This window comes from Sus scrofa, chromosome 6, assembly GCF_054392235.1.
Source record: "Sus scrofa isolate SSC_HxYL_T2T_F1_AM1 chromosome 6, Sscrofa_HxYL_maternal_Yorkshire_Landrace_v2.0, whole genome shotgun sequence".
Classification (NCBI taxonomy): Eukaryota; Metazoa; Chordata; class Mammalia; order Artiodactyla; family Suidae; genus Sus; species Sus scrofa.
Genome location: NC_139388.1, coordinates 31,474,013 through 31,501,857, shown reverse-complemented (window position 1 = coordinate 31,501,857; position 27,845 = coordinate 31,474,013). Strand labels below are relative to the sequence as shown.

The following is a 27,845-nucleotide window of genomic DNA, read 5'->3' as shown; positions in this document are numbered from 1 at the left end:
CCCTCAAAGGACAGGCTGCCCAGGAGATGGGGCGCCTTCTGTCTCTGCGGGCACTAGAGACTCTTGGCAGAGGCTGAAGCCACGGGGTCCCTGACAACCTCAGAGGGTTGCTGGGATGACACAGTCGCTTTGGGCAATTTCTGTTTGATTCTGCTCTCAGGAACCCCAATGGGGAGGGGCTGCCCCATTGGCCGATGTACGACCAGGAAGAAGGGTACCTTCAGATCGGCGTCAACACCCAGGCAGCCAAGAGGCTGAAAGGTGAAGAAGTGGCCTTCTGGAACGATCTCCTGTCCAAGGAGGCAGCAAAGAAGCCACCCAAGATAAAGCATGCTGAGCTGTGAAGGGGAGGCTCGGCTGACCTTGAGGGCTTGTGGGACCGCAGGCAGGAGCAGTCTACCGAAGGCGTTGATGGGCCAGGAGGTATCTTCTTGTGGAGGCTGGGGAATTAGCGGGTGGGAGTGGCGGAGATCAGGGAGGGGGAATTTCTGTAGCTGCGGCCTCAATTTTAGAAATAAATGTTCTTTTGGAGACCAAGTCGGTGTCTCAGACTCGGGCTGGAATTAAGTCATTCTCTCTAGGGGGAGGGAAGGATGAAGACTGAGGGCACCATTGACAGCAAGGCGACTCTGGACAGGCAGAGTCCAGCAGGCTGTCCCCTGGGAGCTGCCAAGCGGGGCTCTGTGTCTGCTCCATGGCCCTGGACCCTCAACAAGTCCAACAAGAGGGTGTGGGTGGTCAGAGTGCAGTGTCCCTCTCCTCCCGGGCAGCTTCCTGGAGAGACGGAGGTGGCACCGACTGAGGATGTCCCTGGAGCGGGAAAGAAGGGGCCTCGCCCCGGCGACACTGTGCTCTGTGCTGTGGCCCTTACTGACCCTTCCACAGGCCTAGAATTCTTTCTCCTTCAACCTACGCATTATCCTTCCAGGCCCTCCTCCGAGGCCTTGTACTCCAACAGCTCATCTGCACCCTTTCTGCAGCCTAGTCGACATCAGGTCCAGGCACTTGGACCCACCTTGGAGTGAGTCCCTAAGTGTCACTAGCAACTGCCTCTTTCAGAATGCATGGGGCGACTTGCGGCTTCTCCTGGGATTACTGCAAGCTCTGCGCGTGTTACTCCCACCCTTTCTGCAAGAAAAACCTGGATTATTCCCACTACCATGGCTTTTTCTCAATCATTCAAAGAAGGTGCAAGGCCAACACTTTCCCTGAAATCTCAGGGAAGACAGGCCCTTGGGAGGAGAGCAGGGGTGTGAACACTGGCTTCAGGCAGGAGATGGACTCACCCTGCGTGTGAGTAGGATTTCTTTGAAAATCGGAATCTCTGTGAGCAAGGCACACAGGGCCTGCCTAAGGTGGAGGCTGGACCAGGGCCAGAGAAACCACCCCTGGATTCCAACACCGAGGACTGAGCATCAGAAACCCCCGCACTGGGGGAGGGAGAACGTGTGGACAGAGACCCTCCCTGAGGCACAGGTGCACAGGGCGGGCCTAAAGCTGAGAGTGAAACAGGGATTCTGAGCAAAGCTTTCAGCAAGCCCTAGTCCCCACAGCACAAGGTAATACCGAAGGATCTGAAGCAAGGGCTGAAGCCATGATAACCACAGCAGCAACAAAATTCAAGCTTTGCTTATCCCTCACACAATTAACTAAAACCCCCCAACACACACACACACACACACACACACAGACAGACACAGACACACACTATCTATCAGTCTAAGCAGAATGAAAGACAGGCCCATTTCCTGTCTCACTTGCCATTTACATCAGCTTCTACTCTCATACCCATGATGCTGAGGGCGACCCTGTAGCCCTCGTCCAACATCACAAACATTCAAAAATGCAGGAAACCAAAAAAACCCTACGAAGAGACAACACAATCAACTGAACCAGTTTCAAAAATAGCCCAGGTGTGAGAACTCACAGACGAGGAATCGAAACACCTATGGGGAAAACTTTTGTGAACCCTTGGTTTAATTTCTGCACAAAGAGAGAGAAAGACTATAAGAAAGATGCAAATGGAAATGTTTGAAATTAAAAAAAAAATATTATCAGAGAGGCAAAATAACTTCAAAGGGTCTAATCTCCAAAATATGCAAACAATACACACAACTCAACCACAAAATAACAAACAACCCAATCGGAAAGTGGGCACAAGACATAAACGGACACTTCTCCAAAGAAGACATAGGATAGCCAATAGGCACATGAGGAGAGGCTCAATACCGCTGATTATTAGAGAGAAATGCAAATCAAAACTATTTTGAGGTCCCACCTCACCTTGGTCAGTATGGCTATCGCTCTTACGCCTATAAATAGCAAATGCTGGAGATGGTGTGGAGAAAAGGGAACCCTCCTACACTGTTGGTGGGAATGTAATTTGGTACAACCACTATGGAAAACGGTATGAAGGTTCCTCGGAAAACTAAATACAGAACCACCATAGGATCCTGCAGTCCCACTCCTGGGTACACATCCGGAGAAAACTTGCACTCAAAAGGACAGAAGCGCCCCTATGTTCATAGCAGCACTCTTCACAATAGCCAAAACAATCCATAGAACGCATTAGGAAGGGAGTTCCCGTCGTGGCTCAGTGGTTAACGAATCCGACTAGGAACCATGAGGTTGCGGGTTCCAGCCCTGGCCTTGCGCAGTGGGTGAAGGATCCGGCGTTGCCACGAGCTGTGGTGTAGGTGGCAGACGCGGCTCAGCTCCCGCGTTACTGCGGCTCTGGTGTAGGCCGGCGGCTACTGCTCCGATTCGACCCCTAGCCTGGGACCCTCCATATGCCGCAGAAGCGGCCCTAGAAATGGCAAAAAGACAAAAAGACAAACAAACCAACAAACAAAAAGAATGGATTAGGAAGATCTGGTACATACATACAGTGGAATACTCCTCAGCCATAAAAAGGATGAATTCATGCCTTTTGCAGCAACATCGATGCAACTAGAGATTATCATACCAAGTGAAGTAAGTCAGAAAGAGGTCAAATACCACATGGTATTACTTTTCTTTTTTTTGTCTTTTGTCTTTTGTTGTTGTTGTTGTTGTTGTTGTTGCTATTTCTTGGGGCGCTCCCGTGGCATATGGAGGTTCCCAGGCTAGGGGTCGAATCGGAGCAGTAGCCGCCGGCCTACGCCAGAGCCACAGCAACGCCAGATCTGAGCCGCGTCTGCAACCTACACCACAGCTCACGGCAACGCCGGATCGTTAACCCACTGAGCAAGGGCAGGGACCGAACCCGCAACCTCATGGATCCTAGTCGGATTCGTTAACCACTGCGCCACGACGGGAACTCCCACATGGTATTACTTACATGTGGAATCTAAACTATGTCACAAATGAACCTATCTACAAAATCAGAAACATAATCACAGACACAGAGGACAGACTGATGGTTGCCAAAGGCGGATGGACTGGGAGTTTGGGGTTAGTCGACGCGAACTATTACATTTATCCATTTAGAATGGATAAGCAACGAGGTCCTACTGCAGAGCACAGGGAACTATATCCAATCTCTTGGGATAGAACATGGAAGACAGTGTGAGAAAAAGAATGCATATATGCACACACACACACACACACACACACACACACGACTGGGTCACTGTGCTGTAGGGCAGAGATGGACACACACACTGTAAACCAACTATAAGCTAAAAAAAGAACAAATGCGTAGTAGCCTTTCAGAAAATACCAAGTGATGACAACAACACGGAGCTGCTGGAAATCTCTTTACTCTGCTGGTAGGAGGGAACATTTGTACAACTGCTTTGGGAGCCTTTTGGAGTGTTTACTGAAGTGATGTATGCTGGCACACGTGATCCGTGAAAGCCAATCTTAGTAAATATCCACGAGAAGTGACGCATGTGATCAGCAAAGCTCTAGAACATTCATGGCCACACTACTCATAATAACCTGAAACTGGAAACCACCCAAATGCCCGACAACCATAGAACGAACGCATTACGGCCAGGAGGGTGCAGCAAGATGAACAAACCACAGGCACACACGGCAGGGATGAGCATCGTTAACACGACGCTGAGAGAAAAAAGCCAAGTGCAAGAGGACACAGCGCTGTCGCTATGAAGTACAACAGCCAGAAAACTCAAATATGCTGCAGAAGTTCAGAGAGTACTTACCACAGTCGGTGGGTGGGCAGGACAGGGTTGGGGCTGAGCTGCGCTAGTTTCTTGGGTGCTGATCACCTTCTGCGTCCTGATCTGGATACGGAGTACACAGGTGGGGTCAGTTAGTGAATATGCATCAATACACACACACACACACTCACTACATATATATGTATACTTCCTTTGCACTATATTCACTTAACTCAAAAACTGGAGTATTTGAATATTCATCAAGACACTTCACATGTACTTTACACATGTATATATACATTTATGTATTTGGATATCATATTCACTTTAAAAACTCAAAAGTTTCTACCAGGTCTTACGCACTTATTACCTATTAGAGAAGACAGAGTTTTACAGGAGAATATTACTGAGGAGTATAATAAATTACAGAAATAGAATAGAAAGTAAATAGTCAAACGCAAAGTTATTTAATCAGGACTCTACTGCATGCGCTAGAGAAATCCTACTTAAGTTTACCTAAAGCAGCGATTGAATACATGGGCTCCTGTACATGAAAAGTCCAGGAGGCAAATATGCCTCAAGGGTAACTACATAAAGGTTCCCAGATAGACAGATAATAGGTAGGTATATAGGTAGACAGATAGATTAGATAGATGGAAAGACAGACGGACAGGCAGGCAGACAGACAGACAGACAGACAGACAGACAGATAGATGCATATATAGATAGTAGGTGATAGATAACAGCTGAATGGACGGATTGAAGGGTGGATGGGTGAATAAATTCACCTTTTACCAATCATCCCCCTGTTAGACAGAGTGAGAGAGAGAGATGTGTTTCCTACAGGTCAAGGTATAAAAGCTGTTCCCTAAGCCTCCAAATTGTGCTCCAGCAACCCTGACAGTACCAGCCATGCTGCCCGGCGGCAGGGCCCCTCCCACAAGGCAGGTTTTTCTCTCTCCGCTTACGAATCCCTAGCAGAGCACAAGGGCCACGACGGGCTGGGTCTGGCTCAGCTGTGGGGAGGGAGGTGCATCTTGTCCACCTGTCACCTGGGGCAGCGCCAGGCAGGCCAGCTTCCCAGGGGCAGAGCCTGAGCCCCCCCTGCCCCACCTTGTCCCAGCTCTGCCAGGAGGGGAAGCCTGTGACTTGCAGCCGAGGCCAGAGGCTGAGAGGCAAGGAGAACTGGACTTCCGGGGTCAGGCAGAAAGGTCCAGAGTCCCAAGGGCCACTGAGGGAAGAGCAGAAGGAACAGGGACCCACAGGGGAAGGAACTACTCTCTGTCCCGCTGAGGTGGGCTCCTAGGGACCTGACGGGAAAGTGGGAAAAACAGGAAAGAAAAAACCTGCTGGCCCCAAATTCTGTTCTGCCGGTGAGTTTAGTCATTTCAGTCAGATTTTTGGAGTAATGGATTGTATGGTTCCCTTTCCAAATGATACAGGGAAAGGGACAATGGTTACTGGTGTTGGTTTGTAATTCAACGCTTTTGATCGCTTTTCTTTTCTTTCTAAGTTCTGCAGTGTCACATCGCTAACACCTCTGAGGACTCAGAGGGAGGCACTGGCCCCTCTTTTACAATGCTGCCTTCTGCTGGATGCAAGGAAACTCACAGGCAGCTACTGATTTGGTGTAGTGTTTTGCTTGGGTTTATTTAGTGATTCAAGTTCAAGTCTGCAGAACACTGTAAACCAGCTGTAATGGAAAAAATAAAAATCATTAAAAAAAACCTTTGAGTCTGTGTGTGTGTGTGTGTTTTCAGATTTTCTGAAAAAAAGGAAATTGCTTGTGTACAAGAGAAAATAATGTTTTTTTTTTTTACAATGATGGAAAAGAGGGATGATTGTGAAGTATAGGTACATGTGCTGACGACTATGAGGTGACGACTCTGTAGAGAAGTACACTTGCAGAACATAAGGAGAACAGTTTAAAAGGGGCCTGGTGTTTGGCCAAACCCATTTTTCCTGCAAAACTAGACTCTGGAAGGAACTGTAAAATGTAAAAGTGGTGTTCCCATTGTGGCTCTGCAAGTTTAGAACCAGATTAGTATCCATGAGGATGCAGTTCGATCCCTGGCCTCGCTCAGTAGGTAAAGGATCCAGCGTTGCCATGAACCACGGCATAGCTCACAGAGGTGGCTCGGATCCCGTGTTGCTCTAGCTGTGGTGTAGGCCGGCAGCTTCAGCTCTGATTCCACCCCTAGCCCTGGAAATTCTGTATTCCGCAGCTGTGGCCATAAAAAGGCAAAAAAAAAAAAAAAAAAAAAAAAAAAAGGATGTTCCCTTTCCTGCTCTGAGCAAAGTCAGCCCCGGTATCTCACCATCTTCCTGCTCAGCCATTTCAGTGTTGATGGACGCAACAGTCAGGGGCCATTTCAGGCCCTCTGTCCATGCCCCAGGGCGGAATGTACGTGCTGACCCTGCTGGACACGCGTGGGGCGGGAAGGCCATCCTATTTGCTGTGCTCATGGAAGCCGTCGGAGTCTCCTGGTTTTATGGTGTGTGCTGGGCCCTGAGTGTTGAGTGGAAAAGCCTCAGCTCCTCTTGGTTCTTCCGGAACCTTTGCCTCCGGAGATGCAAAGGGGCTTCCCATTTCCAGGGGCAGCCTCTGGCTGATCCCAGAGTGGAGCCAGTGGCTTCTCAGACACAGCTCTTCCACCCTGGCTCATCTTTGCGTGAGCTCCCTTCAACAGGAGGCTGGCTGCAAAGGCCCCAGAGGCATCAGTGTCAGCCTTAGAGAGGAACTCAGAGGAAACTGCTGCTCCCCAGGCCACATGACTCATCCCAGAGTAGGGAGGACAATTCAGGAAAACGAATATCAGCCCCCATTTAAACCCGAATCCAAGCAAACAATGAATCACTGCTTTGGTCTAAGCAGGTCCCAAATACTGCACGGATGTTACTTAAGCCAAGTTTTTTTCCCTGTTCTATCTGAAATTCAAATGCAACTGGGTATCTGTGGTTTCTCTGGTAAATTTATCCTGGAGCTGAATGGAGAGAACATGGTACAGAGAGTGATAGGTGCGGCGATTGCTCCTGTTCCCTCACGTGTCACAGCACAGTTTAGTTCTGTTCCCAGTCCTTTCTACTAAGCAGAAAGTGATTGCGACGTGAGTCTGGGCTCTTCTACCAGATTGAGGTTGGGGAAAGAACCATATACACAGTCGTCATTGTTTGAAGAAACAGGGAAAAAGGGAAGAACCAGACTTTGGAATCAGGCCACCATGGCTGCTGGTGGGGGAGCTGCTCCCCAAAGCGGGCCGGGGTTCAGGGAGGCCCTGACCTCAGCTCTGACACAGAGGAAGAGGAGACAGAAGTGTAGTGACCAGAGGCTCCTGGAAGTGCTTGCAACTAATTGGCGTCTGATGTGCTGCCTGTCGGCTACTGGCTCTGCGGGCCTCAGGCTGGAGGGGCTGAGCTGGGCCAGCCTAACGTGAAGGTAAGGGATTGGACTGCAGGAAATCAAGGAAGACCGTCTTTGTCCCCGGAGAAGGCCCAGCAAGGCCCGTGGCCTGGACACACCCAGGAGCCCTAGATCCACTGTTTCTAGTGCAGAGAATGGCCTTATACGGGGGGCAGCATCCAGACTTCCTGCAGCTTCAGGGCCCGGTGAAGAGTCAGAAGAGGAGAGGCCTGGAGCAGGCCCCGCCCCTGGCCACAGCGAGCCCAGGGCAGACTTGAAGGCCACGGTCCGCATCTGCCTCCTGCCCCCCCAGGCCCGTTCCCAGCTTCCTGCTACATTTCTGCTCTTGCCCCAGAGCCCCCAAACTCCCCTGGGAGTTGCTACTGAAACCTGACCCCCGTCTTCGGTCACTTGACAGACAGTAACAATTCCCCTATCAATGGACAGGAAAGAGAGAGCAGGGCCGGTTTTTGAGACGAGGAAGGATACTGCAACTCTGACCTTTGAGGTGAGCTGCAGAGTCAGATCAGGGCGTGTCAGAGCCAACATTAGTGCTATCAGCTAAGCACGTAAATGTAGAGAGTTTCCCAGCAGAGATTTGGAATTGGAAGGGAGCATGGCTCAGGAGCACCTGCCTTTGTTCAAAGAAGGAATGAGGCCATTGCAGTCTCATAAGCCAGGGATTCCCAGGAGGACTGAGGCCTTTGGATCATCGGCACCTTGGACCAGGCCAACGCCCTGCGCTGATGTTCAATCAGCAAACACACTAGCTAATCCTATGCCTGCTACTACTTCTGGGGCATTGCCGATTGCACCTCAGTGGATCTTCCTAATGAGTCCATGAGGTAGTATTACATCCCGCTTACAAGTGGGGGAAACTGAGACACAAGGAGATGAAAGAACTTACTAGTTGGTAAGATGGAATGGACCTTGGCAGTCTGGCTCCGCTCTGTGTTTGTTTTAACCGCTCTGATGTGCTACGTCCTTTGGTCCCCAGCGCTCCAGTCCTAACGTGGTCCAGCTGGTGAGGGCGTGGGTCCTCATCTAGCTCGGACACCGTCTTCAATACAAACACATAATACATATGCAAATAAATTTATTTATCTACATATGCACATGTACAACTTGTACAAATATATATAACGGATATGTGATTTTCTTATGTACACATACACACACTTTACTATAGAATTTATATATAAATATAAAGTGCTTACAATGTGCTGGGAAGGAACTGACTTGCACTAGATCACCAAGTTGGAGAGCTCATCTTGAACAGACCTCTCCTGAACCTCAGTTAAAATGCCTTTGCTGGCTTTTTCCAAACACACCCCAACCCCATGCTCTCTGGTTCTTTGTGTAGGTTCCATCTGGGCTCGCTACTGAAAGGCAAGAAGATTAACCATAGATGTTTTAGGAGGACAGGCGACTGCCAATCCCTGAATCCGTGTAACCTTGCGTCTTGGAGAGTCTGGGGTAGGAGTAAGAATTTGTCACTGGGTACATCGCTGCCCTGCACAGAATCAGGGAGAGGATGCGAAAGATACTGGGAGGACACTGGTCCTTATCTCCCTGCCCGGGGATGCCCAGTCTGGACTCCATCATCTGTTGGCAGTGGCAGGAGCCCTTGTGGAAAGCACCAGGGTCTGAGCGGCCACAGAGAAAGGACTTCTCTGTAATGGAGGGTGAGCTGCATTTTTCTCTTGGGCGCAGGTTATACATAGGGAGCCCGGACGCAGGTCTTGCAGGTGAGGACAGACTGACCTGCGGTTGGCATTTATGGAGGCACCTCTAGCTGGCTGAGCAGGCGGGTGTGTTTTTACCCAGCAGACACATACAGACACTCTAGGCTCCTGCTCCCCTTGTCTGGCCTGGCAGGGCACCTTGGCAATGGAGGCAGCTGATCAAACGGGAACGTGTGCACCGTGGCCACCAGGGGGCGCCGGCGTGCACTCCTGCTGCCAAGCAGAGGCTGAGGGAAGACAGGAGGACCAGGGGTCTTTTCTCTGGACCTGACTCAGAGCCTCTTTGAACCCTCGACCCCTCCCCGAGCGGGGCAGCGAAAAGTCGGTCTTGTGTGGAGGAAAAGGCCCATCTGGTTTTGTGTTGCATTATCTGGGATGGATGTATTCACTCAGGCATGCCTTCATTCTTTCACCAGCCCCATTGTTCTTCCAGCAAGGAGCAATAGCCCTGGCCTCAGGAACTCCCAGTCTGATGGAGGAGACAGATGGTGTGGGTTGATCAGGAAGTGTACTGAGCACCTACTGCATGCTTCTTTAAAGGCCTCTAGTGGTTCCCACTGCCTTCAAGGTAAATCCAAAGTCCCCCTCCTCATCCACCCCCATCTCTGCTCCAATCATCCTGTACTACCTGCAGGCATGCCCCCTACCCCACCCCCCAGTGTGAGACCTTTGCTGTCACACAGGACTGTACTCAGAAGCCTCCAGGCTCCATGGTGGCTTTAGTATCTGCTGTTGCCATCTTGAGCTTCTCAATGATTTTGAAAATAAAGGGGTATTTTTATTTTGGAGGGTAGGTTATTTAGTGGTCCTGTCTGTCACTTACTAGCTGCGTTTTCTAGGGCCTCGTGGTGACTTTTATGGGGCTGATACAGCCGGCCCTCCCTCTCCACAGGCCCTGCATCTGGGGAATCAACAAACCGCGACTCAAAAATGTTGAAAGAAATTCCAGAAAATTTCAGAAAACAAAACTTGGATTTGCCCCACCAGGAACTCTGTACATAGCATTACCTTGTGCTAGGGGTGATAAGTAATCTAGGGACAATTTAAAGGAAACAGGAGGGGAGTTCCCTGGTGGCTCAGCAGGACCCAGGGTTGTCACTGCTGTGATCTATGGCTTCGATCCCTGGCCCAGCAACTTGCGCAAGCTGTGGGGACAGTCGAAAAATTAAAAGGTAAACAAAACAGACAAACCTCTGGCTAGACTCACCAAGAAGACGGGAGGAAAAAACCAAATAAACAAAATAAGAAATGAAAAAGAGAACTCACAACGGATACTACACAAATACAAAGAAAAAAAAAAAAAAAACCATAAGAGAATACTATCAACAAGTATATGCCAACAAATTCGACAACCTAGAAGAAATGGACATCTTTCTAGAGACCCACAGCCTGCCAAAACTGAATCAAGAAGAATTAGATCAACTGAACAGACCGATCACCAGAAATGAAATTGAATATGTCAGTAAAAACACTCCCTACAAATAAAGGTCCAGGACCAGATGGCTTCACAGGAGAATTCTACCAAACATACAAAGAGGAACTCATACCCATCCTCCTTTAACTTTTGCAAAAGGTTGAAGAAGAAGGAACACTCCTCCCAAAGACATTCTATGACGCCACCATCACCCTATTTCCAAAACCAGACAAAGATACCACCAAAAAAGAAAACTATCGACCAACATCTTCGATGAATTTAGTCGCAAGAATTCTCAACAAAATTTTAGCCAACCGAATCCAACAACATGCGAAAAAGACCGTACACCACGACCAGGTGGGATTCATCCCAGGCTCAGAAGGGTGGTTCAACATACGTAAATCAGTCAATGTCATACACCACATTAACAAAAGGAAAGACAAAAACCACAGGATCATCTCAATAGATGCAGAAAAAGCACTTGACAAAGTCCAACATCCCTCATGATAAAACCTCTTACCAAAGTGGGTATAGAGGGAACATCCCTTAACAGAATCAAAGCCATTTATGACAAACCCACAGCAAATATAATACTCAATGGAGAAAAGCTGAAAGCCTTCCCACTAAAATCTGGAACAAGACGAGGATGCCCACTCTCACCACTGCTATTCCACATAGTACTGGAAGTCCTAGCCACAGCAATCTGACAAACAAAAGAAATAAAAGGCATCCAAAGAGGAAGAGAAGAGGTAAAACTGTCACCGTATGCAGATGACATGATACTCTACAGAGAAAACCCTAAGGACGCAACCCAAAAACCTGCTTGAACCGATCAACACATTCAGCAAAGTAGCAGGATATAAGATTAACATTCAGAAATCAGTCACATTTCTGTATTACGAACAATGAGCTATTAGAAAAGGAATACGGAAATACAATACCTTTTAAAATGGCACCCCCACAAATCAAACACCTGGGAATACACCTGACCAAGGAGGTAAAGGGCTTACATGCCGAGAACCATGAAACATTAATCGAGGAAATTAAAGAAGATGTAAAGAAATGGGAAGACATTCCATGCTCCTGGGTTGCGAAAATTAATATTGTAAAAATGGCCACCCTACCCAAAGCAATCTGCAGATTCAATGCAATCCCTACCAAATTACCCATGACATTTTTCACAGAACTAGAACAAACAATCCAAAACTTTACATGGAACCACAAAAGACCCAGAAGTGCCAAAGAAATTCTGAAGAACGAAAACCAAGGAGGAGGCATCTCTCTCCCAGACTTCAGGCGACATTACAAAGCCACAGTAATCAGGCCAGTGTGGAACTGAACAGACAGACCAACGGAACAGAATCGAGAACCCAGAAATAAACCCAGACACCTATGGCCAATTAATCTTTGACAAAAGAGGCAAGAATATAGAATGGGAAAAAGACAGTCTTCTCAGCAAGTATCGCTGGGAAACCTGGACAGCTGAACGAACGCAAATCAGCGAAACTAGAACACACCCTCACACCATGCACCAAAACAAACTCAAAATGGCTGCAAGACTGAAGCAGAAGCCAAGACACCATCAAACTCCTGGAAGAGAACATAGGCAGAACATTCTCTGACATCAGCCCCACAAATGTTTTCTCAGGTCAGTCTCCCAAAGCAACAGAAATAAAAGCCAAAATAAACCCATGGGACCTAATCGAACTGACAAGCTTTTGCACAGCAAAGGAAACCAAAGAGAAAACAAAAAGACAACTTACAGAATGGGAGAAAACAGTTTCAAACGATGCGACGGACAAGGGCTTTATCCCTAGGATGTACAAGCAACTTATACAACTCAACAGCAAAAAAGCCAACAGCCCAATTGAAAGATGGGCAAAGGACCCGAAGAGATATACGGATGGCCTACAAGCACTTGAAACAGTGCTCAACATCACTGATTTTTAGAGCAATGCAAGTCAAAACCACCATGAGATACCACCTCACACCCGTCGGAATGGCCATCGTTACTAAGCCCACAAATAACAAATGCTGGAGGGGGTGTGGAGGAAGGGGAACCCTCCTGCACTGTTGGTGGGAATGTAAGCTGTACAACCACTGTGGAGAACAGTATGGAGGTATCTTAGGAAACTATACACAGAACCACCATATGACCCCGCAATCCCACTCTTGGGCATATATCCGGACAAAACTCTACTTGAAAAAGACACGTGCATCTGCATGTTCATTGCAGCACTATTCGCAATAGCCAAGACATGGAGTCAACCCAGATGTCCACTGATAGATGACTGGATCAGGAATACACCATGGAATACTACTCGGCCACAAAAAAGAACAAAATAATGCCATTTGCCACAACGTGGATGGAACTAGAGACTCTCATCCTGAGTGAGGTAAGTCAGAACGAGAAAGACAAATACCACAGGTTATCACCTATATCTGGAATCTAATATACGGCACAAAGGAACCTTTCCACAGAAAAGAAATCATGGACTTGGAGAATAGACTTGTGGTTGCTAAGGGGGAAGCGGAGGGACTGGGAGGGACTGGGAGCTTGGGGGAAATAGATGCAGAATGTTGCCTTCAGGATGGATCAGCAATGGGGTCCTGCTGTGTCGCACTGGGAACTCTGACTAGTCCCTTATGATGGAACACGTAATGTGAGGAAAAAGAATGCATATGTGTGTGTGTAACTGGGTCGCCATGCTGTACAGTAGAAAAAATACATATATAAAGAAATGATTAAAAATGTTCAAAGAAAAGAAAATGAAGTATACAGGAGGATGTGTGTATGTTATATGCAAATTCTAGGCCATTTTATATAAGGGACATGAGCATTCACGGGTTGTGGTATCTGCAGGGGCCCTCGAGTCAGTCCCCACGGACACCCAGAGGTGACTAGTATCCCACGTCCCATGAAGTGTAAGGACCTTACAACAGCGTAGTTTCAATAGCTCTCTACCCATCTTTTTTGCCATGTGCTATTTCTGCCACGTGTTTTACTTCTGCTCCCAACACACACTTTATTGACACTCCTTGCTTTAGACAGTGACTGAAAAGAAGAAAAACAAATTTTACATTTATGTCAAGACTTCTGTAGCTCTTCACTTCTTTTATGTGCACCCGTGTTTCTCACAAGGTTCTGTCTTGTATCATATCCCTTCCGTGTAAAGAACTTTACCGTCTCCGATAACACAGGTGTGGTACCAACAACTTCTCTGTTTTCCTGTCTGCAAACGCTGTTCTTTATTTTTTTAATGCCTCAAAAGCTTTTGAAAAAAGTACTGAAAAGGGAACTAACAGAGCACTCAACACAGTATGAGTTAATGATAGGACATCTGGCAAAAGCCTGGGGTAACGAAACATTTGCTTCCTAACCCGTCAGGTAGCCAACAACACAGAAGTGATTATGAAAACATTGCTGCCATGTGGCAGGGTTACTGGTCTCCACCGGAATCTGGGTGAAGGCGTGCATTCCTTTCTCCAAACTGGGCCCTTACTTACAACGTGCAAACATCGCTTTTCCAGACCCTTTCTAAAAAGGTGCATATGCTTTCGTTCAGAAATGTCATCGCTTGGAGCTTATCCAAAGCTAGTCACGAGTGTGTGTAAAGATGTAGCTACAGGATGTTCATCACAGTGCTAAGTATATCATTAAAAACATCAAAACACTTAATAACCCCTGATGAGGAGTGGGGTAAATGACAATCTACAATGTAATTCAGGGATTACATGTCAGGCTGTGATATTTCATCCCTTAGGATGCAGGTCATGAGACACATGTACATTTGCGAAGCTGGCATCCAAAGTATCTGTACAGACTGATGTGACATTGAGATTTATACTATGCGGTATATATCTGCACCGGGAAGAGGAACGGGAAGTGGAAGGTCATCCTGGAAAGAGACAGGGTCAGGTCCGGGAGGGTCTGCAAGCCAAGGAGTCAGGCTTGACTGAGGCTGGAAGTGAGCACGGCGAACTGTTCTGGAGCAAGAGAGAGACACAACCCGCCCGAGGAGGCTCCTGCTGGAGGCTCTGAGCAGGGTCCCCCAGAGGGAGAGAGGCTGCGGGCAGAGGCTGCGGGATCCCCTCCCGTGGAGCACACAGGTCTTTCTCCCTGAGCGCAAGCGCGTCCCCCGGCAGCTTCCACCCCAGGCCTGTCCCGCCTGCTCTGGGACCCCGTCCCGCACCCCCAGGGGGCAGGCGGCCTGAGGACCGTGTTCATGCCCAGCCCTCGATGCTTCTCTTGGCCGTCCTCAGTAGCCTCGGTTGGGTTAAGCAGCCTAACGGGAGGCCAGCTCTAGCCTCTCAGCCTCCCAGCTGCTCCCCTGTGCATACAGACAGAAGGTCAACGTCTCCCTCAAAAGATCTGGTCTCACAGAAGAATATGCGACGACGAGCTGCAAGAGAGATGAAGTGGACAGAAGCCCCACTGGCCAGGGTGAAGAAGTGGCGTGCTGGGCTGAGAGGCAAAGGCCAGATGGTGACAGCAGCAGTGGCCACTTATGCTCTGGGTAATGTTCATATACTGAGCGTTTATGATGTGCCACGTGCTTGTGCCAGTTCCTTGGACGAATCTCTACAAAAGCCTTGCTAGGTAGGTGTCAGTATGCCCATGTGATAGATGAGGAAGCTGAGCAAATGGAGGCAGCCAGTATAAACCTTCTGAAGGTGGAAATGATATGGCCGTGCCAGGATGTAACCGGGTAAGGGACGAATCTACTCCTCCTTGGGAGGAGTTCTTAGCCTGCTCTTACCCTCGGTTCCTGGCCTCAGCACCAGGAAGAAGATAAAACCCAGATGGAGCCTGGGCTGTCAGGGCTTGGCCGTCAGAGCAGTGTCTCTGGATTCAGGGGCTGGAGATAATATCCGGAGTGGGATTTACCAGTTGACCTTGGGCAAAAACATTTCCCTCTAGAGTCAATTTCCCCATCCAGAAAGTGGCAGGGATGCATTCTGAGTTTCCTGCTGCATCCTGTATTGACCACATCTTTTCTATCCTGTGTTCTGGTGCCCTGACACCTGGGGCCTTGCTGACTCTGGAAGGACTGCCCTTCTCAGCATGAGGCAGTCCTGGAGCTGCCTTCCCAGCGGGCCAGAGCCTGTACCCCATCTGGCTTCTTTATGGGGCTCTCACACACCTGCCCACTGTCATCCTGCCCTTATCACTCCAGGGCCAAGTACCTGAAAACCGTGGGTGGTTTCTAAGCCACAGAGCTTGTTAAAATTGGCTAGTGTGTGCAGCCCCCAAGCAACCAAGGTAAAGTTTCTTGTCCCCAGTTCCTCCCTCCTCCCTCTGCCTCCCAACCCACCTGGTGCTTCACCTCGTGGCCCACCATCTGGTACTGGGCTCCCTCCTCTGGTGAAATGTGAGCAACAAACTATCTCCTAAGTAGGAGTTTCCTCCTGACTTATGGGCCTTAGCACACCTCAATTTGTCTAGATTTTAAAACAACCTCTTTATTTATGCATTCCTTCTTTGCACCCTCTCTCATCCCGGACACTCTTCAGAAGCAACAATGCATTTCAGCCTCACAAGAGCCCCATGAGGTAGAGAGAGCTGTCACCTCCATTAGAGAAGCACAACAGAGGCACAGAAAAGGAAAGCTTCTTGCCTAAGGACACACAGCCAGTGAGTGCTGAGCTGGGATGGGAACCCACGTCTTCTGGCCCCAGAGGACTTCTTCACAGTCTGGGAGGTCACGCTCCACAGCTTGGCCTCCTCCATGCTAATAATCAAGAGGAAGATACTAGGTGCAGTGAGGCAGGAGGTTGGCTGATTTCCTGCCTGCACAGGGCCCCTGCAGGTGTGTCTCTGGGCACTTACCCTCCCCTGTGTCTCCTGCCACCAGATTGGCTGGGCTCAAAGCTCCAAGTCCAGAGGGCATGAGCTGCTGGGAAACTTTTGCCCTGTATGCTTCTCTGGCACCTCCTCCCCACAAGGATTTCCAAATGTCCCCTGGTGATTTGCATTTCAGGAGGACTCACCCCAAGCTGTGGGAGAGGGGAGAGAGGTCATGACCTGAGCAAAGAGCCCCATCTTGGAAGGTGAGCAGCACCCCCATACCCGCTGGTCTCAGTGGGTCTGGTCTGGAGGGGCTGTGTGAATCCCACCCACCCCCAGCTCTGCCTTCCTCCAGCTCCAGCCCCTCCTGCCCAGTGGCCCAGTCAGGAGGCAGCAGCCAAAAAGCTCTCCCGAGCTTCCAAAGTTCTCTGGGCTTCAGCTGGGAACTCTCAGTCACACCCCACCCCCTCGGAGTTTGCCACTTTATATTAACAGCCCAGAGATAACGACCAATAACAGATAGCCATAGACTCCTGGACAATTTGTTTTATAAGGTTTCTCCTTTCAAGGACACTAATCTCAGGGCGTTGGGAGCTTCCCAAAGGCAGCCACAAGCAGACAGATGCCTTTGGGCACAAGGAGGCTTTAGTCTGGGGTCCTCAGAACAACCTGAAAACTCTCAGAGGCACCCGCAGCCACACAGCTTCCAAGCTGGGGAATTTAGGGCAAATCTCTTCATTTCTCCAGGCTTCTGTTTCATAGAGTTCCATGCTCTTATCTTGGAAGCATATTAAATCCAACCAGCCTCTCTTCTGATGCTTAAACTACCTTTACATATTCCTGCCAGGAATATGACTTGGCCTCCTGTTGCTCACCCCCCAGAGGTCAGGGAGCTCACTGCCCATCCAGGCTGGGATCTTTGGATGGAATGTCCTCATAGTAAAGGAACTTATCTGTGCAGAGTCTCCTGCTGTAATTATTCACGCCTTCGTCCATCCTCCATTCTTCCTTTGATGTTTTTTCATTATTCCATTTACACATTCATCCTCCAAACATTGACCAGATGCCTGGCGCAATGCTAGGTGTTGTGGACACAAAGATGAGTTCAAGACATGTTCCCTCTCCTGGAGGAGCTCACGTGTAATAGGTGAGACAGATGCGGGGAGAGGTGATAGGGCGATTGCAGCGCCACGAGAAAGCACCAATGGGGAGGGACACAGGGGGCTCTGGGAACCCCTGGGAGGGTGTCCTTTACCTGCTGGGGCCGCAAGGAAGACAGATGCTCAAAGCCTGTTTCAGAGAATCTTTAAGTGTCCAACTATAGGGAATTCTTCAAACACACTCTGGTACTGATTCTTAGCTGACAAAGGCAGACTATGCATTCATGCAAAGTAGTGATTTACAGTTCCATGAATGTGCACGGGAGGACAGTCACAATCTATTGTGACAAGGAAAAAAATACGTTATAAAATATTTATGACTGCTGTAGGACACGGATTGGCAGTTCCTCCAAAATTAAACACAGAGTTACCGTATTTCCCAGCAATTTCACTCCTAGGTATATACCCAAGATTATCGAAAACATATCCTTTCAAAAACCTGTGCAAAAATAGCAGCGTTATTCATAATTGCCCAAAGGGGAAGAACCCAACTGTTCCCCCAACTGACGAATGGCCAAATAAAAATCAGATCTTTTCATGCAATGGAATAGAATTCAGCCGTAAAAAGGAATGAGGCACCGACAGATGCTGCATGTGAATGCACTTTGAAAATACTATGCTAACGAAAGAATCCAGAAAGGGAAGCATATATATTGTGTGATATGGATGAAATTCCAGATGAAGCAAATCCACAGAGAGGGAAAGTAGGTTAGTGGTTGCCACAGCTGGCAGAGGGGGGAATATTGAATGACTGCTAAAGGGTAAGAGGAGTCTCTTTGACGTGATAAAGACGTTCTGGGATTAGATGGTAGCGATGGCTGCACAACTCTGCGACTATACCGAAAACCACTGAATTGTACACTTTAAAAAGGTGACACTTATGGCACGTGGACTATCTTCCTGCAGAGAAATACTTTTAAAAATCTGGTCATGTATAATATCCCATTGCAGTGAAAATACATATCTTTCTTTGGGTAGGAAAAATTCAAAGGTTATACGTCTGATTTGTATTGCAACGGCCCTTTCCTGGCTACGGTAGTGTGGGTGCTTTTATCACGTTAGTATTTTCCACTTACATCCATGGACACGTTCACTTAACGAGTATTTCCTGAGAGTTCACCATGTGGGAACCGCTGCGCTGAGGGTTTTGCATGCAGGATCTCGTTGGTTCTCAAGATAAACCTGTGACTTGAAACCATTGTCTCCCAGTGCTCAGCCAGGACAAGGAAGTGGCCCACAGCCACATATCAAGTAAGAGGAAGAGCCAAGGACTGAACAAAAGCAGCACAATGTTGCAGCCCTTACGGTAGACACCGCGGGGACCTGGGGTCATGAGCTTCGTTCTTGCTGATGGAGAGGACACAGATGTGAGGGGTGTCTCCAGGGCAGCGGAGTGAAGAGGCAGCTGTGCCTTCTCCATGCTTGCACTGTTTTCCCTCCGTCATTGGTCAAAGCTGACTTGTGCAGGACAGACCCATATGGACATCAATGAAAACTGGGCGACCAACAGCCATCAAGCACGTGACAACCTTGGAAAAACTCATGGGGTCTTGGCCAAAGTCATACGTTACAGCTGAAAGGAAGCTGCCGGAGACCCAAGCCCTGAAACAGACGTTCTTTTGCACCCATTCTCGCCACTGTGGCAGCCCGGCGCAGGGGGAGGGTTTGTGACAGCAGGACAGTCTGTCCCAGACGTGACTGCTGCCATGAAGACGGCCCAGGGCTGGGGTTCCTCCCACTTTCAGGAAAGAAACATGGGTCATAAGGAGCATCCCAGAGAGCTCCCTGCTGGTGCGAAAGGTTAAGGATCTGGTGTTGTCACTGCTATGTCTCAGGTTGCTGCTGTGACGTGGCTTGGCTCCCTGGCCCAAGAAATTCTGCATGCTATAAGGGCAGCCTGGATAAATAAACGAAAGAGCACCCTGACAAAGAACACCCCTATCTCCATCCACGTGGAACAATCGAGGCTGTCTCCTTAAGCGGACAGCAAGGCTCTTTCTAATCACTCGGCACTCATACACACGAGAGCCCTCCCTGACACATGCCCATAGCTCTTAAGGCGTAGCCATCCTGCCTTTTGCCTTGACCAGTGGCCTGTAGCAACTTGGGACACAGACCTGGCTCCTGGACAATGAAGACTGTAAGACCCTCCTAGCGAAATGCAAAAGGAAGGATGAATCATTCTCCCAGCCCTATTGGTCTATCCCACGCCCTCTTGTGACACCGACACCCAATATGCTGCAGAGGCAGCTACGCCCAGACCTGGAGGTTTTCCGGCTGCACTGCGCATGCCTACTTCTGGATCATGATGACTCTGCAGAAGCGCTGGATGTGGCACCAGGCCAGACCTCAATGTGCTTATCCTCTGTCCTCTCCCTGGGTCACACTAGCTGTAAGTGATACGGCTCTTGTTTCAGTGGCAGTTGATAGAGATTTGGGCTCTTGGGAAATTGCCGAAGAGGGTTTCCCATGTGGCACTAGATAGTCTGAAGAGGAAAATCCTGGACTGGCCTCAATGCCTTAGTAGCCGGGCAAGTCTTAGGAGAGACCCCCCCCCTGCCCTCCAGCGGTTCACTCAACGGTGAAGCACAGGTGAAGCACATAGTAGATAGAGCAAGCTCTGGACAAATATGAGCCCATGTTCTACTGGGCCCTTCTGACTTTGTCCGTTCACCATGGGACTTAGCCAGGCAGAGCCTTCATGGTGCAGAGGACACTGCACTAGAAGAGCAGCGACCCTACACGGTGACCTCAAGGGTCCTTTTTGGAAAGCGAGTGGTGGGGCGGGCTATGGATGAAGTGATCTCTCATCCACTATCCACCTTGGATCAACATTCTCTGAACCCAGGATTCTACGACATTTTTCAGTGCAGCCTAGAAATGTGCAGGGTTTCTGGAACCTGCTGTCCTCCTGCTACTGTTACATTTTGAGTCACATCAGCACACCATCTGGACTATACGGGCAGTTTTCTTAAATGGGTCAGTTCTTTTTTTTGATGCAACTGTCAAAAAGAAAAGTCTACGCATTTCCCTAAAGGGAACATTATAAAATGCCTTGAAGTAAATGTGATAAAAGTAAAAAATCAACTGAGGGAATTTTGGTTTCTTTCAGTAGTGTAATGGTTTCACAGTTTATCCGTGTTTGTCATACATCAGTACTTCATTTTTTATAACTGAATAATATTCCATTTGTATGGGGATCACATTTTATTTCTCCATTCTTTAATTGATGGACATTTGAGTTGTTTCCATACAGGTCATTACAAACAATAATCCCATTGGTGGACAAGTTTTTTAAATGGACTTATTTTCTTTTTTTCGTTCTTCCTTCCTTCCTTTCTTTCTTTTTCTTGGGTGTGCCCACGGCATGCAGGAGGTTCCTGGCCAGGAATCGAACTGGTGCCACAACAGTGACAACGCTGGATCTTCAATCCACTAGGCCACTAGGGAACCTCCTGAATGCACATATTTTCAATTTTCTTGGATCCATATCTAGGAATGAAATGGCTGGGACTTATGGTAAGCCTCTGTTTAATTTTTGAGGAACGGCCAAACTGTGTCTCAAAGCAGCCACAACTCTGTTAAGACCTGATTTTCTTTCTTCACAATAGATCATGGCTATATTTCCTTGTCAGTAAACACAGGTGTGCATCGCTAGTTTGAATGAAAGCATAGTATTTCCTCAGCCAGCAGTACGAGAGTATCCTCGTGTTGTTCACTTAAAGATTCTCTGAAACAGGCTTTGAGCATCTGTCTTCCTTGCGGCCCCAGCAGGTAAAGGACACCCTCCCAGGGGTTCCCAGAGCCCCCTGTGTCCCTCCCCATTGGTGCTTTCTCGTGGCGCTGCAATCGCCCTATCACCTCTCCCCGCATCTGTCTCACCTATTACACGTGAGCTCCTCCAGGAGAGGGAACATGTCTTGAACTCATCTTTGTGTCCACAACACCTAGCATTGCGCCAGGCATCTGGTCAATGTTTGGAGGATGAATGTGTAAATGGAATAATGAAAAAACATCAAAGGAAGAATGGAGGATGGACGAAGGCGTGAATAATTACAGCAGGAGACTCTGCACAGATAAGTTCCTTTACTATGAGGACATTCCATCCAAAGATCCCAGCCTGGATGGGCAGTGAGCTCCCTGACCTCTGGGGGGTGAGCAACAGGAGGCCAAGTCATATTCCTGGCAGGAATATGTAAAGGTAGTTTAAGCATCAGAAGAGAGGCTGGTTGGATTTAATATGCTTCCAATATAAGAGCATGGAACTCTATGAAACAGAAGCCTGGAGAAATGAAGAGATTTGCCCTAAATTCCCCAGCTTGGAAGCTGTGTGGCTGCGGGTGCCTCTGAGAGTTTTCAGGTTGTTCTGAGGACCCCAGACTAAAGCCTCCTCGTGCCCAAAGGCATCTGTCTGCTTGTGGCTGCCTCTGGGAAGCGCACAGCACCTTGAGGTGAGAGTCCAGGAGGGGAGAAACCCTTCTGAGACAAGTTGTTTGAAGAGTGTGGCTCTCTGTAATTGGAGAGATTATTCAGGTTCTTTTTTAAAAAAGAGGGTAAACTCTGGGAGGGCGTGGCTTACAGGCCACCCACAGGAAAGGGAGGAGAAATTTTCTGTTGTCTCCCATTACACTGGGAGGGACAGGGGCGGGGCTGGAGGAAGGTGGGGTGGGGCCTATTGAGGAGCACAGAGACCTGCAGGCATAGGAGCTGCCCTCCTTCCAAGATGTGGCTTCTCCCGCTGGTCCTGACCTCCCTCGCCTCTTCTGCAACTTGGGGTAAGTCCTCCTGAAATGCAGGTAGTGGGGGACCTTTGGAAATCCTTGTCAGGGACGAGCTGGCAGAGATCCGTACAGGGCAAAGGTGTGACAGGTCTGAGGCTGTGCAGGCTCCGGGGACTGGGACAGTCTAGCCCAGCCAATCCACCGCAGCAGGGGACACAGTGGACAGTAAACCCCTTAGACTCAGCTGCACACGCCCAAGGGGGACACCGAGCTAACCTCCTCGATCCCAGTGGAGACTCTGGAACCTCTTGGATTTTCCTCCTGATTATGAACATGGCTGTGGCCAAAGCAAGGAGCGTAGCTTACCGGAATATTAATACGGACTCTGAAGACATCCCCGTGTGTGGGTTCACATCCCAGCTGGGCATTTACTAGCACTGTGTCCTCAGGCAAGGGACTTCCTTTTTCAGTGCCTCGGTTTTTCCCTCTAAAAAATGGGGTGACAGCAAAGTTTACCTCATCGGCCTGTTGTGAGGCTGAAAGGGGCTGTTTCTAAAGAGTGTTTGGAATGGAGAATGCAAAAAACGGCAGAAAGGAGTTGTTTTAAAAGACAGCGTATTAATAGAAAATTTGGGGTATTCTAGGGGGCAAAGGTCAGGAGATCATTTCAACTGCTACTGAAAAGATGCTATGACATGCATTTGCCCAGAGGAGGAGGTACAGCCCCACCACGGTGGGCCGGGAGGTGAAGCACCCGGTGGGTCACTAGGTGGAAGGAGGAAGGCGAAACTGGGGGGGGCGGTAGGAACTTTTATCTTGGCAGATGGCAGGGAAGGAAGAGGTGAGGTGGGATAAGCAGGTTCTGGGTTGGCAGAGTAGCCAATGTCAACAGTTTCTGGGGCACCGGGACTGACCACAGTGTCCGGTAGTTGACCCTGGAGTGATAAGGGCAGGATGACAGTGGGCAGGTGTGTGAGAGCCCCATAAAGAAGCCGGATGGGGTACAAGCTCTGGCCCACTGGGAAGGCAGCTCCAGGACTGCCTCATGCTGAGAAGGGCAGTCCTTCCAGAGTCAGCAAGGCCCCAGGTGTCAGAGCACCAGAACACAGGATAGAAAGACAGGCTAGGAGTTCCCTGGTGGCCCTGCAGGTCAAATATCTGTTGTTGTCACTGTTGTGCCTTGGGTCACTTTTATGGCGCAGGTTCGAACCCGTCTGAGGCCAAGGTGGTTAGGCCTTCACCCCAAAAAACCAACATAGCTAATACAGCGATGCAGGAGGAAGCTCAAAATGCATCAGTGCCATCTTATAGATGGAGAGAGTGATTCTAGAGGGAAATGTTTTTGCCCAAGGTCAACTGGTAAATCCCACTCCGGATATTATCTCCAGCCCCTGAATCCAGAGACACTGCTCTGACGGCCAAGCCCTGACAGCCCAGGCTCCATCTGGGTTTTATCTTCTTCCTGGTGCTGAGGCCAGGAACCGAGGGTAAGAGCAGGCTAAGAACTCCTCCCAAGGAGGAGTAGATTCGTCCCTTACCCGGTTACATCCTGGCACGGCCATATCATTTCCACCTTCAGAAGGTTTATACTGGCTGCCTCCATTTGCTCAGCTTCCTCATCTATCACATGGGCATACTGACACCTACCTAGCAAGGCTTTTGTAGAGATTCGTCCAAGGAACTGGCACAAGCACGTGGCACATCATAAACGCTCAAGATATGAACATTACCCAGAGCATAAGTGGCCACTGCTGCTGTCACCATCTGGCCTTTGCCTCTCAGCCCAGCACGCCACTTCTTCACCCTGGCCAGTGGGGCTTCTGTCCACTTCATCTCTCTTGCAGCTCGTCGTCGCATATTCTTCTGTGAGACCAGATCTTTTGAGGGAGACGTTGACCTTCTGTCTGTATGCACAGGGGAGCAGCTGGGAGGCTGAGAGGCTAGAGCTGGCCTCCCGTTAGGCTGCTTAACCCAACCGAGGCTACTGAGGACGGCCAAGAGAAGCGTCGAGGGCTGGGCATGAACACGGTCCTCAGGCCGCCTGCCCCCTGGGGGTGCGGGACGGGGTCCCAGAGCAGGCGGGACAGGCCTGGGGTGGAAGCTGCCGGGGGACGCGCTTGCGCTCAGGGAGAAAGACCTGTGTGCTCCACGGGAGGGGATCCCGCAGCCTCTGCCCTCAGCCTCTCCCTCTGGGGGACCCTGCTCAGAGCCTCCAGCAGGAGCCTCCTCGGGCGGGTTGTGTCTCTCTCTTGCTCCAGAACAGTTCGCCGTGCTCACTTCCAGCCTCAGTCAAGCCTGACTCCTTGGCTTGCAGACCCTCCCGGACCTGACCCTGTCTCTTTCCAGGATGACCTTCCACTCCCCGTTCCTCTTCCTGCTCCCGCTGGGCACTCTCTTCCTCCCCAGGCAGGCCTTGCCCTTTGCTGGCCCTGAGCCTCGCCTCTGCCCGTTCGCATCGCTGTTTTTAACCTTTCCAACCCCTTTCCCACCCCGCCACCCCCGCCTTGCCACCCCTTGCCCTCCTGCAAGCCCAGCTCCAAGTCACTGCCTCCACGAGGCCACCAATCCGGGGACCTCCCTCCCTCTTCCCTCTCCTCTGGGGACTTACTTGGTTCCTGTGCCAGGACACCGACCGCTGTCTTCCCAGCTGTAGGGTCGGGCGTGTATGGGGCTCGTTCTCCCCATGAGGTCCGACTTCTGAGAAGAGCGGCCGCCTCTTGTTCCTCCTCTCACCCAGCGCCCAGCTCAGCGCCGCCGGGGTCCGATGGATGATTGTTGCCGGAGGCTCCTGGGTGTGGAAACTGAGCGCCTTCTTCCTTCCCAGCAGGAATCCTTCCTGCATTTCTTTTGCACCTGATGCTGGGATAGCTCCAGTTCCGCTCCCTCCTTCACCCAGCCCTGTGAGGAAGGAAGGACAGTCAGGGTCCCTCTCTTTTCTGGACGAAGACACTGAGGCTTGGAGCGTTGAGCCGACTCGTCCGGGACACACCGACAGCGGCAGGACCCACCTAGCATCCAGCTCAAACCTTCACCACTGACAGGTCCTCATTTCCTCCCAATGTCCAGCAGGGCAGCCAGCCTCGCCGCCTGTTGTGGACACTGCCCAGGGCCGAGTCCTGGGGAAGTACGTCAGCTTAGAAGGCCTGGCACAGCCGGTGGCCGTCTTCCTGGGAGTCCCTTTTGCCAAGCCCCCTCTCGGATCCTTGAGGTTTGCTCCGCCGCAGCCTGCAGAACCATGGAGCTTCGTGAAGAACACCACCTCCTACCCTCCCATGTAAGCCAGGGGCATCTCTCAGCGGGGATGGTGGCCTCAAAGGGATGCAGGAAGGAGCCAAGGCAGTCCTCTGACTGACTCCTACCTTGGTCTGGAAACCTCATAAGATTGTAGATCTTTACAAACATTCCAGAACTCTCACAGCGTTCTGGAGCCCCTCATTCAACTAGTACTTATTGAGCAACTTTGCCAGCCATGGTCTATTTTCCTGGCATCTACTCGTGAACAGAACAAACCTCCCAGCCTCTCTGAGCTGCACTGTAGCAGGGGCAGAGGGTTACTACACAATACGCAGGCTAACAAATCGATTGTGTCATGTGTTAGAAGACGGTAAGTCCTGTGGACGAAAACAGAAAGGAGAGCAGGCGAGGGGACTCAGAGGTAATGCTCTAGCAATCTAGAACAGTCACCCAGCCAGGTATGTTACAGGCAAACCCAGGGATGTATTGGGAGCAGCAAAGACTTGCAGTTTGGACGTGCAACTGGAGGGGGCACCACATGCAAGTTTGGTAAGACAAAGGAAAGTAAACCCTTCTGTAGAAAAGGAGAATTTGGGCGGGACCATTATACAGAAAAATCCTTTGGAGGAAACTGGGAGTTTGTCATTTCGTGGATGTTAATTGGCTGTGTTATGACAGTCCCGCATTGGCTGAGCCGTTGCCAGGCACGGAGGAATCTTTCCTGTAGTAAATAAACTGGGTCACTTCCAGCCAGAGGTGCAAAGTTCCTCTTCCTAGTCAGAGCCATGCTTAGGTGGAGTGGAATGTTCCTTGAGCGCCCCCTCCTGACCTCGGGATTCCATTTTTCAGTGATGGTTCCCCTGTATTCATTTTCACAATTCGCTGTATTCTCCTTGAACTTCGCCACAGTGGGGAGCGAGGTGGGCCAGGAGGCGGGCATGAGTGGGTAGGGCTTTGGGGTGTTGATTGGGCAAGTTCCCAAATCCCAGATGTGTCCACACCCCAGTCACAAGCAGAGTCGTGGTTGATGTGTTCCAGCTACCTGGCCAAGTTGGGCCAAGAGAACTCCCCGCTGTGCCCCAGGGCACCTGGGACAGCTGCCAAGCACTGATTCAGACCATATTTATCTCGGCACAAGTCTTCTGAAAATTTTCAGGGTCCTGCCTCTTGCTGCGCTTTTTTCCTTTCTCCTTACTCCCTTTCTTCCTTCCTCCCTTTCTGCTAAAATAACATTCACTGTTTATGTTTCCTGGTTGCAAGCAAGAAGTTTCTTTCTTTTTTTTTTTTTTTTGGTTTTTTGCCATTTCTGGGGCTGCTCCTGTGGCATATGGAGTTTGCCAGGCTATGGGTCCATTCGGAGCGGTAGCCACCAGCCTACGCCAGGACCACAGCAACTTGGGATCCGAGCCGCGTTTGCAACCTACACCACAGTTCACGGCAACGCCAGATCCCTAACCCACTGAGCAAGGGCAGGGACCGAACCCACAACCTCATGGTTCCTAGTCGGATTCGTTAACCACTGTGCCACGACAGGAACTCCAAGTTTCATTTTTTAATGCAAGTATATGTTTTATTTCCTGACTGCAAAAGCAATAAAAATACGTATTACCTACAAGTGAGGAGGTACCGGTAAGTAAAGCAGAGAAGGTGAAAATCATACACAATTCCACCACCTAGGGAGACCTGCCGTTCATTTTTTTGATTCTATGGTTCCAGTCGTTTATCTGTGGCAGATTTTCCCCCTCAAAATGGGATCACATAACTTTCTGACTCCAGGTCTCACGTGTGTGCTCTCTTCCACACCAGACAGCAGTTCTCCCGCTATGTGGGCGTGCGACATTTCAACTGATTGTGACCCTCTGTCCCCAGAGTCGGCGCCAGAGTCCACAGGTTCAGGGCACAGTCCCCCAATACTTCCCTCTGCCTTCGATGCCAGCTCCACGTCCAGGTTGTTACCCAGGCCTCTGACGGAGTGGTTTTGAATCAGAGGTGCCCGGGCCCCCCTCCTTGGGTTCTATTAATTTGCTAGAGCAGCTCCCAGCACTCGGAAAACTGGTTTACTCGCTAGAGGAGCCGCTTAGCAGGACGCATAGTAAAGGTACAGAGCACTAGCCAGCGGGAGACCCACAAGATGAGGCCCGTGACAAAGCGGCTGCCAGCCTCCTGGCGCTTGGGGCCCGGCACGGTCGCCCTGAGAAGAGTTTGGGGTCACCAGCCAGGCAGCTCTCCGAACCCTGTCCTTTTGGGGTTTCTGGAGGCTTTGTGACACGGGCAGGATGA

The 27,845-nt window shown here is 49.9% G+C and overlaps 3 protein-coding genes across 12 annotated transcripts in view; 2 read left to right on the top strand and 1 right to left on the bottom strand.

The window, feature by feature from the left end:
* Window positions 1-537, top strand: part of LOC100736962 (liver carboxylesterase) — a 34,064-nt gene extending 33,527 nt beyond the window's left edge. For all 4 annotated transcript variants that reach the window (XM_084958488.1, XM_084958489.1, XM_084958490.1 and 1 more), the window contains 1 exon segment: window positions 161-537. In XM_084958488.1, the coding sequence (XP_084814614.1) occupies window positions 161-344 (184 nt within the window). In that variant the 3' untranslated portion in view covers window positions 345-537.
* The window catches only part of LOC146402279 (uncharacterized), a 54,147-nt gene continuing 26,480 nt past the window's right edge, over window positions 179-27,845 (bottom strand). The window contains exons 4-7 of the mRNA XM_084960237.1: window positions 24,940-25,229; window positions 8,411-8,563; window positions 3,343-4,226; window positions 179-2,613 (exon numbers count right to left, since the gene is read on the bottom strand). Of these exons, the coding sequence (XP_084816363.1) occupies window positions 4,131-4,226; window positions 8,411-8,563; window positions 24,940-25,173 (483 nt within the window). The 5' untranslated portion in view covers window positions 25,174-25,229 and the 3' untranslated portion in view covers window positions 179-2,613; window positions 3,343-4,130. The remainder of the gene's footprint in view (window positions 2,614-3,342; window positions 4,227-8,410; window positions 8,564-24,939; window positions 25,230-27,845) is intronic.
* The window catches only part of CES1 (carboxylesterase 1), a 28,666-nt gene continuing 23,098 nt past the window's right edge, over window positions 22,278-27,845 (top strand). For 4 of the 7 annotated variants that reach the window (XM_084958664.1, XM_084958663.1, XM_084958666.1 and 1 more), the window contains exons 1-2: window positions 22,278-22,385; window positions 25,398-25,605. In XM_084958664.1, the coding sequence (XP_084814790.1) occupies window positions 22,334-22,385; window positions 25,398-25,605 (260 nt within the window). In that variant the 5' untranslated portion in view covers window positions 22,278-22,333. 7 annotated transcript variants of the gene reach the window in all.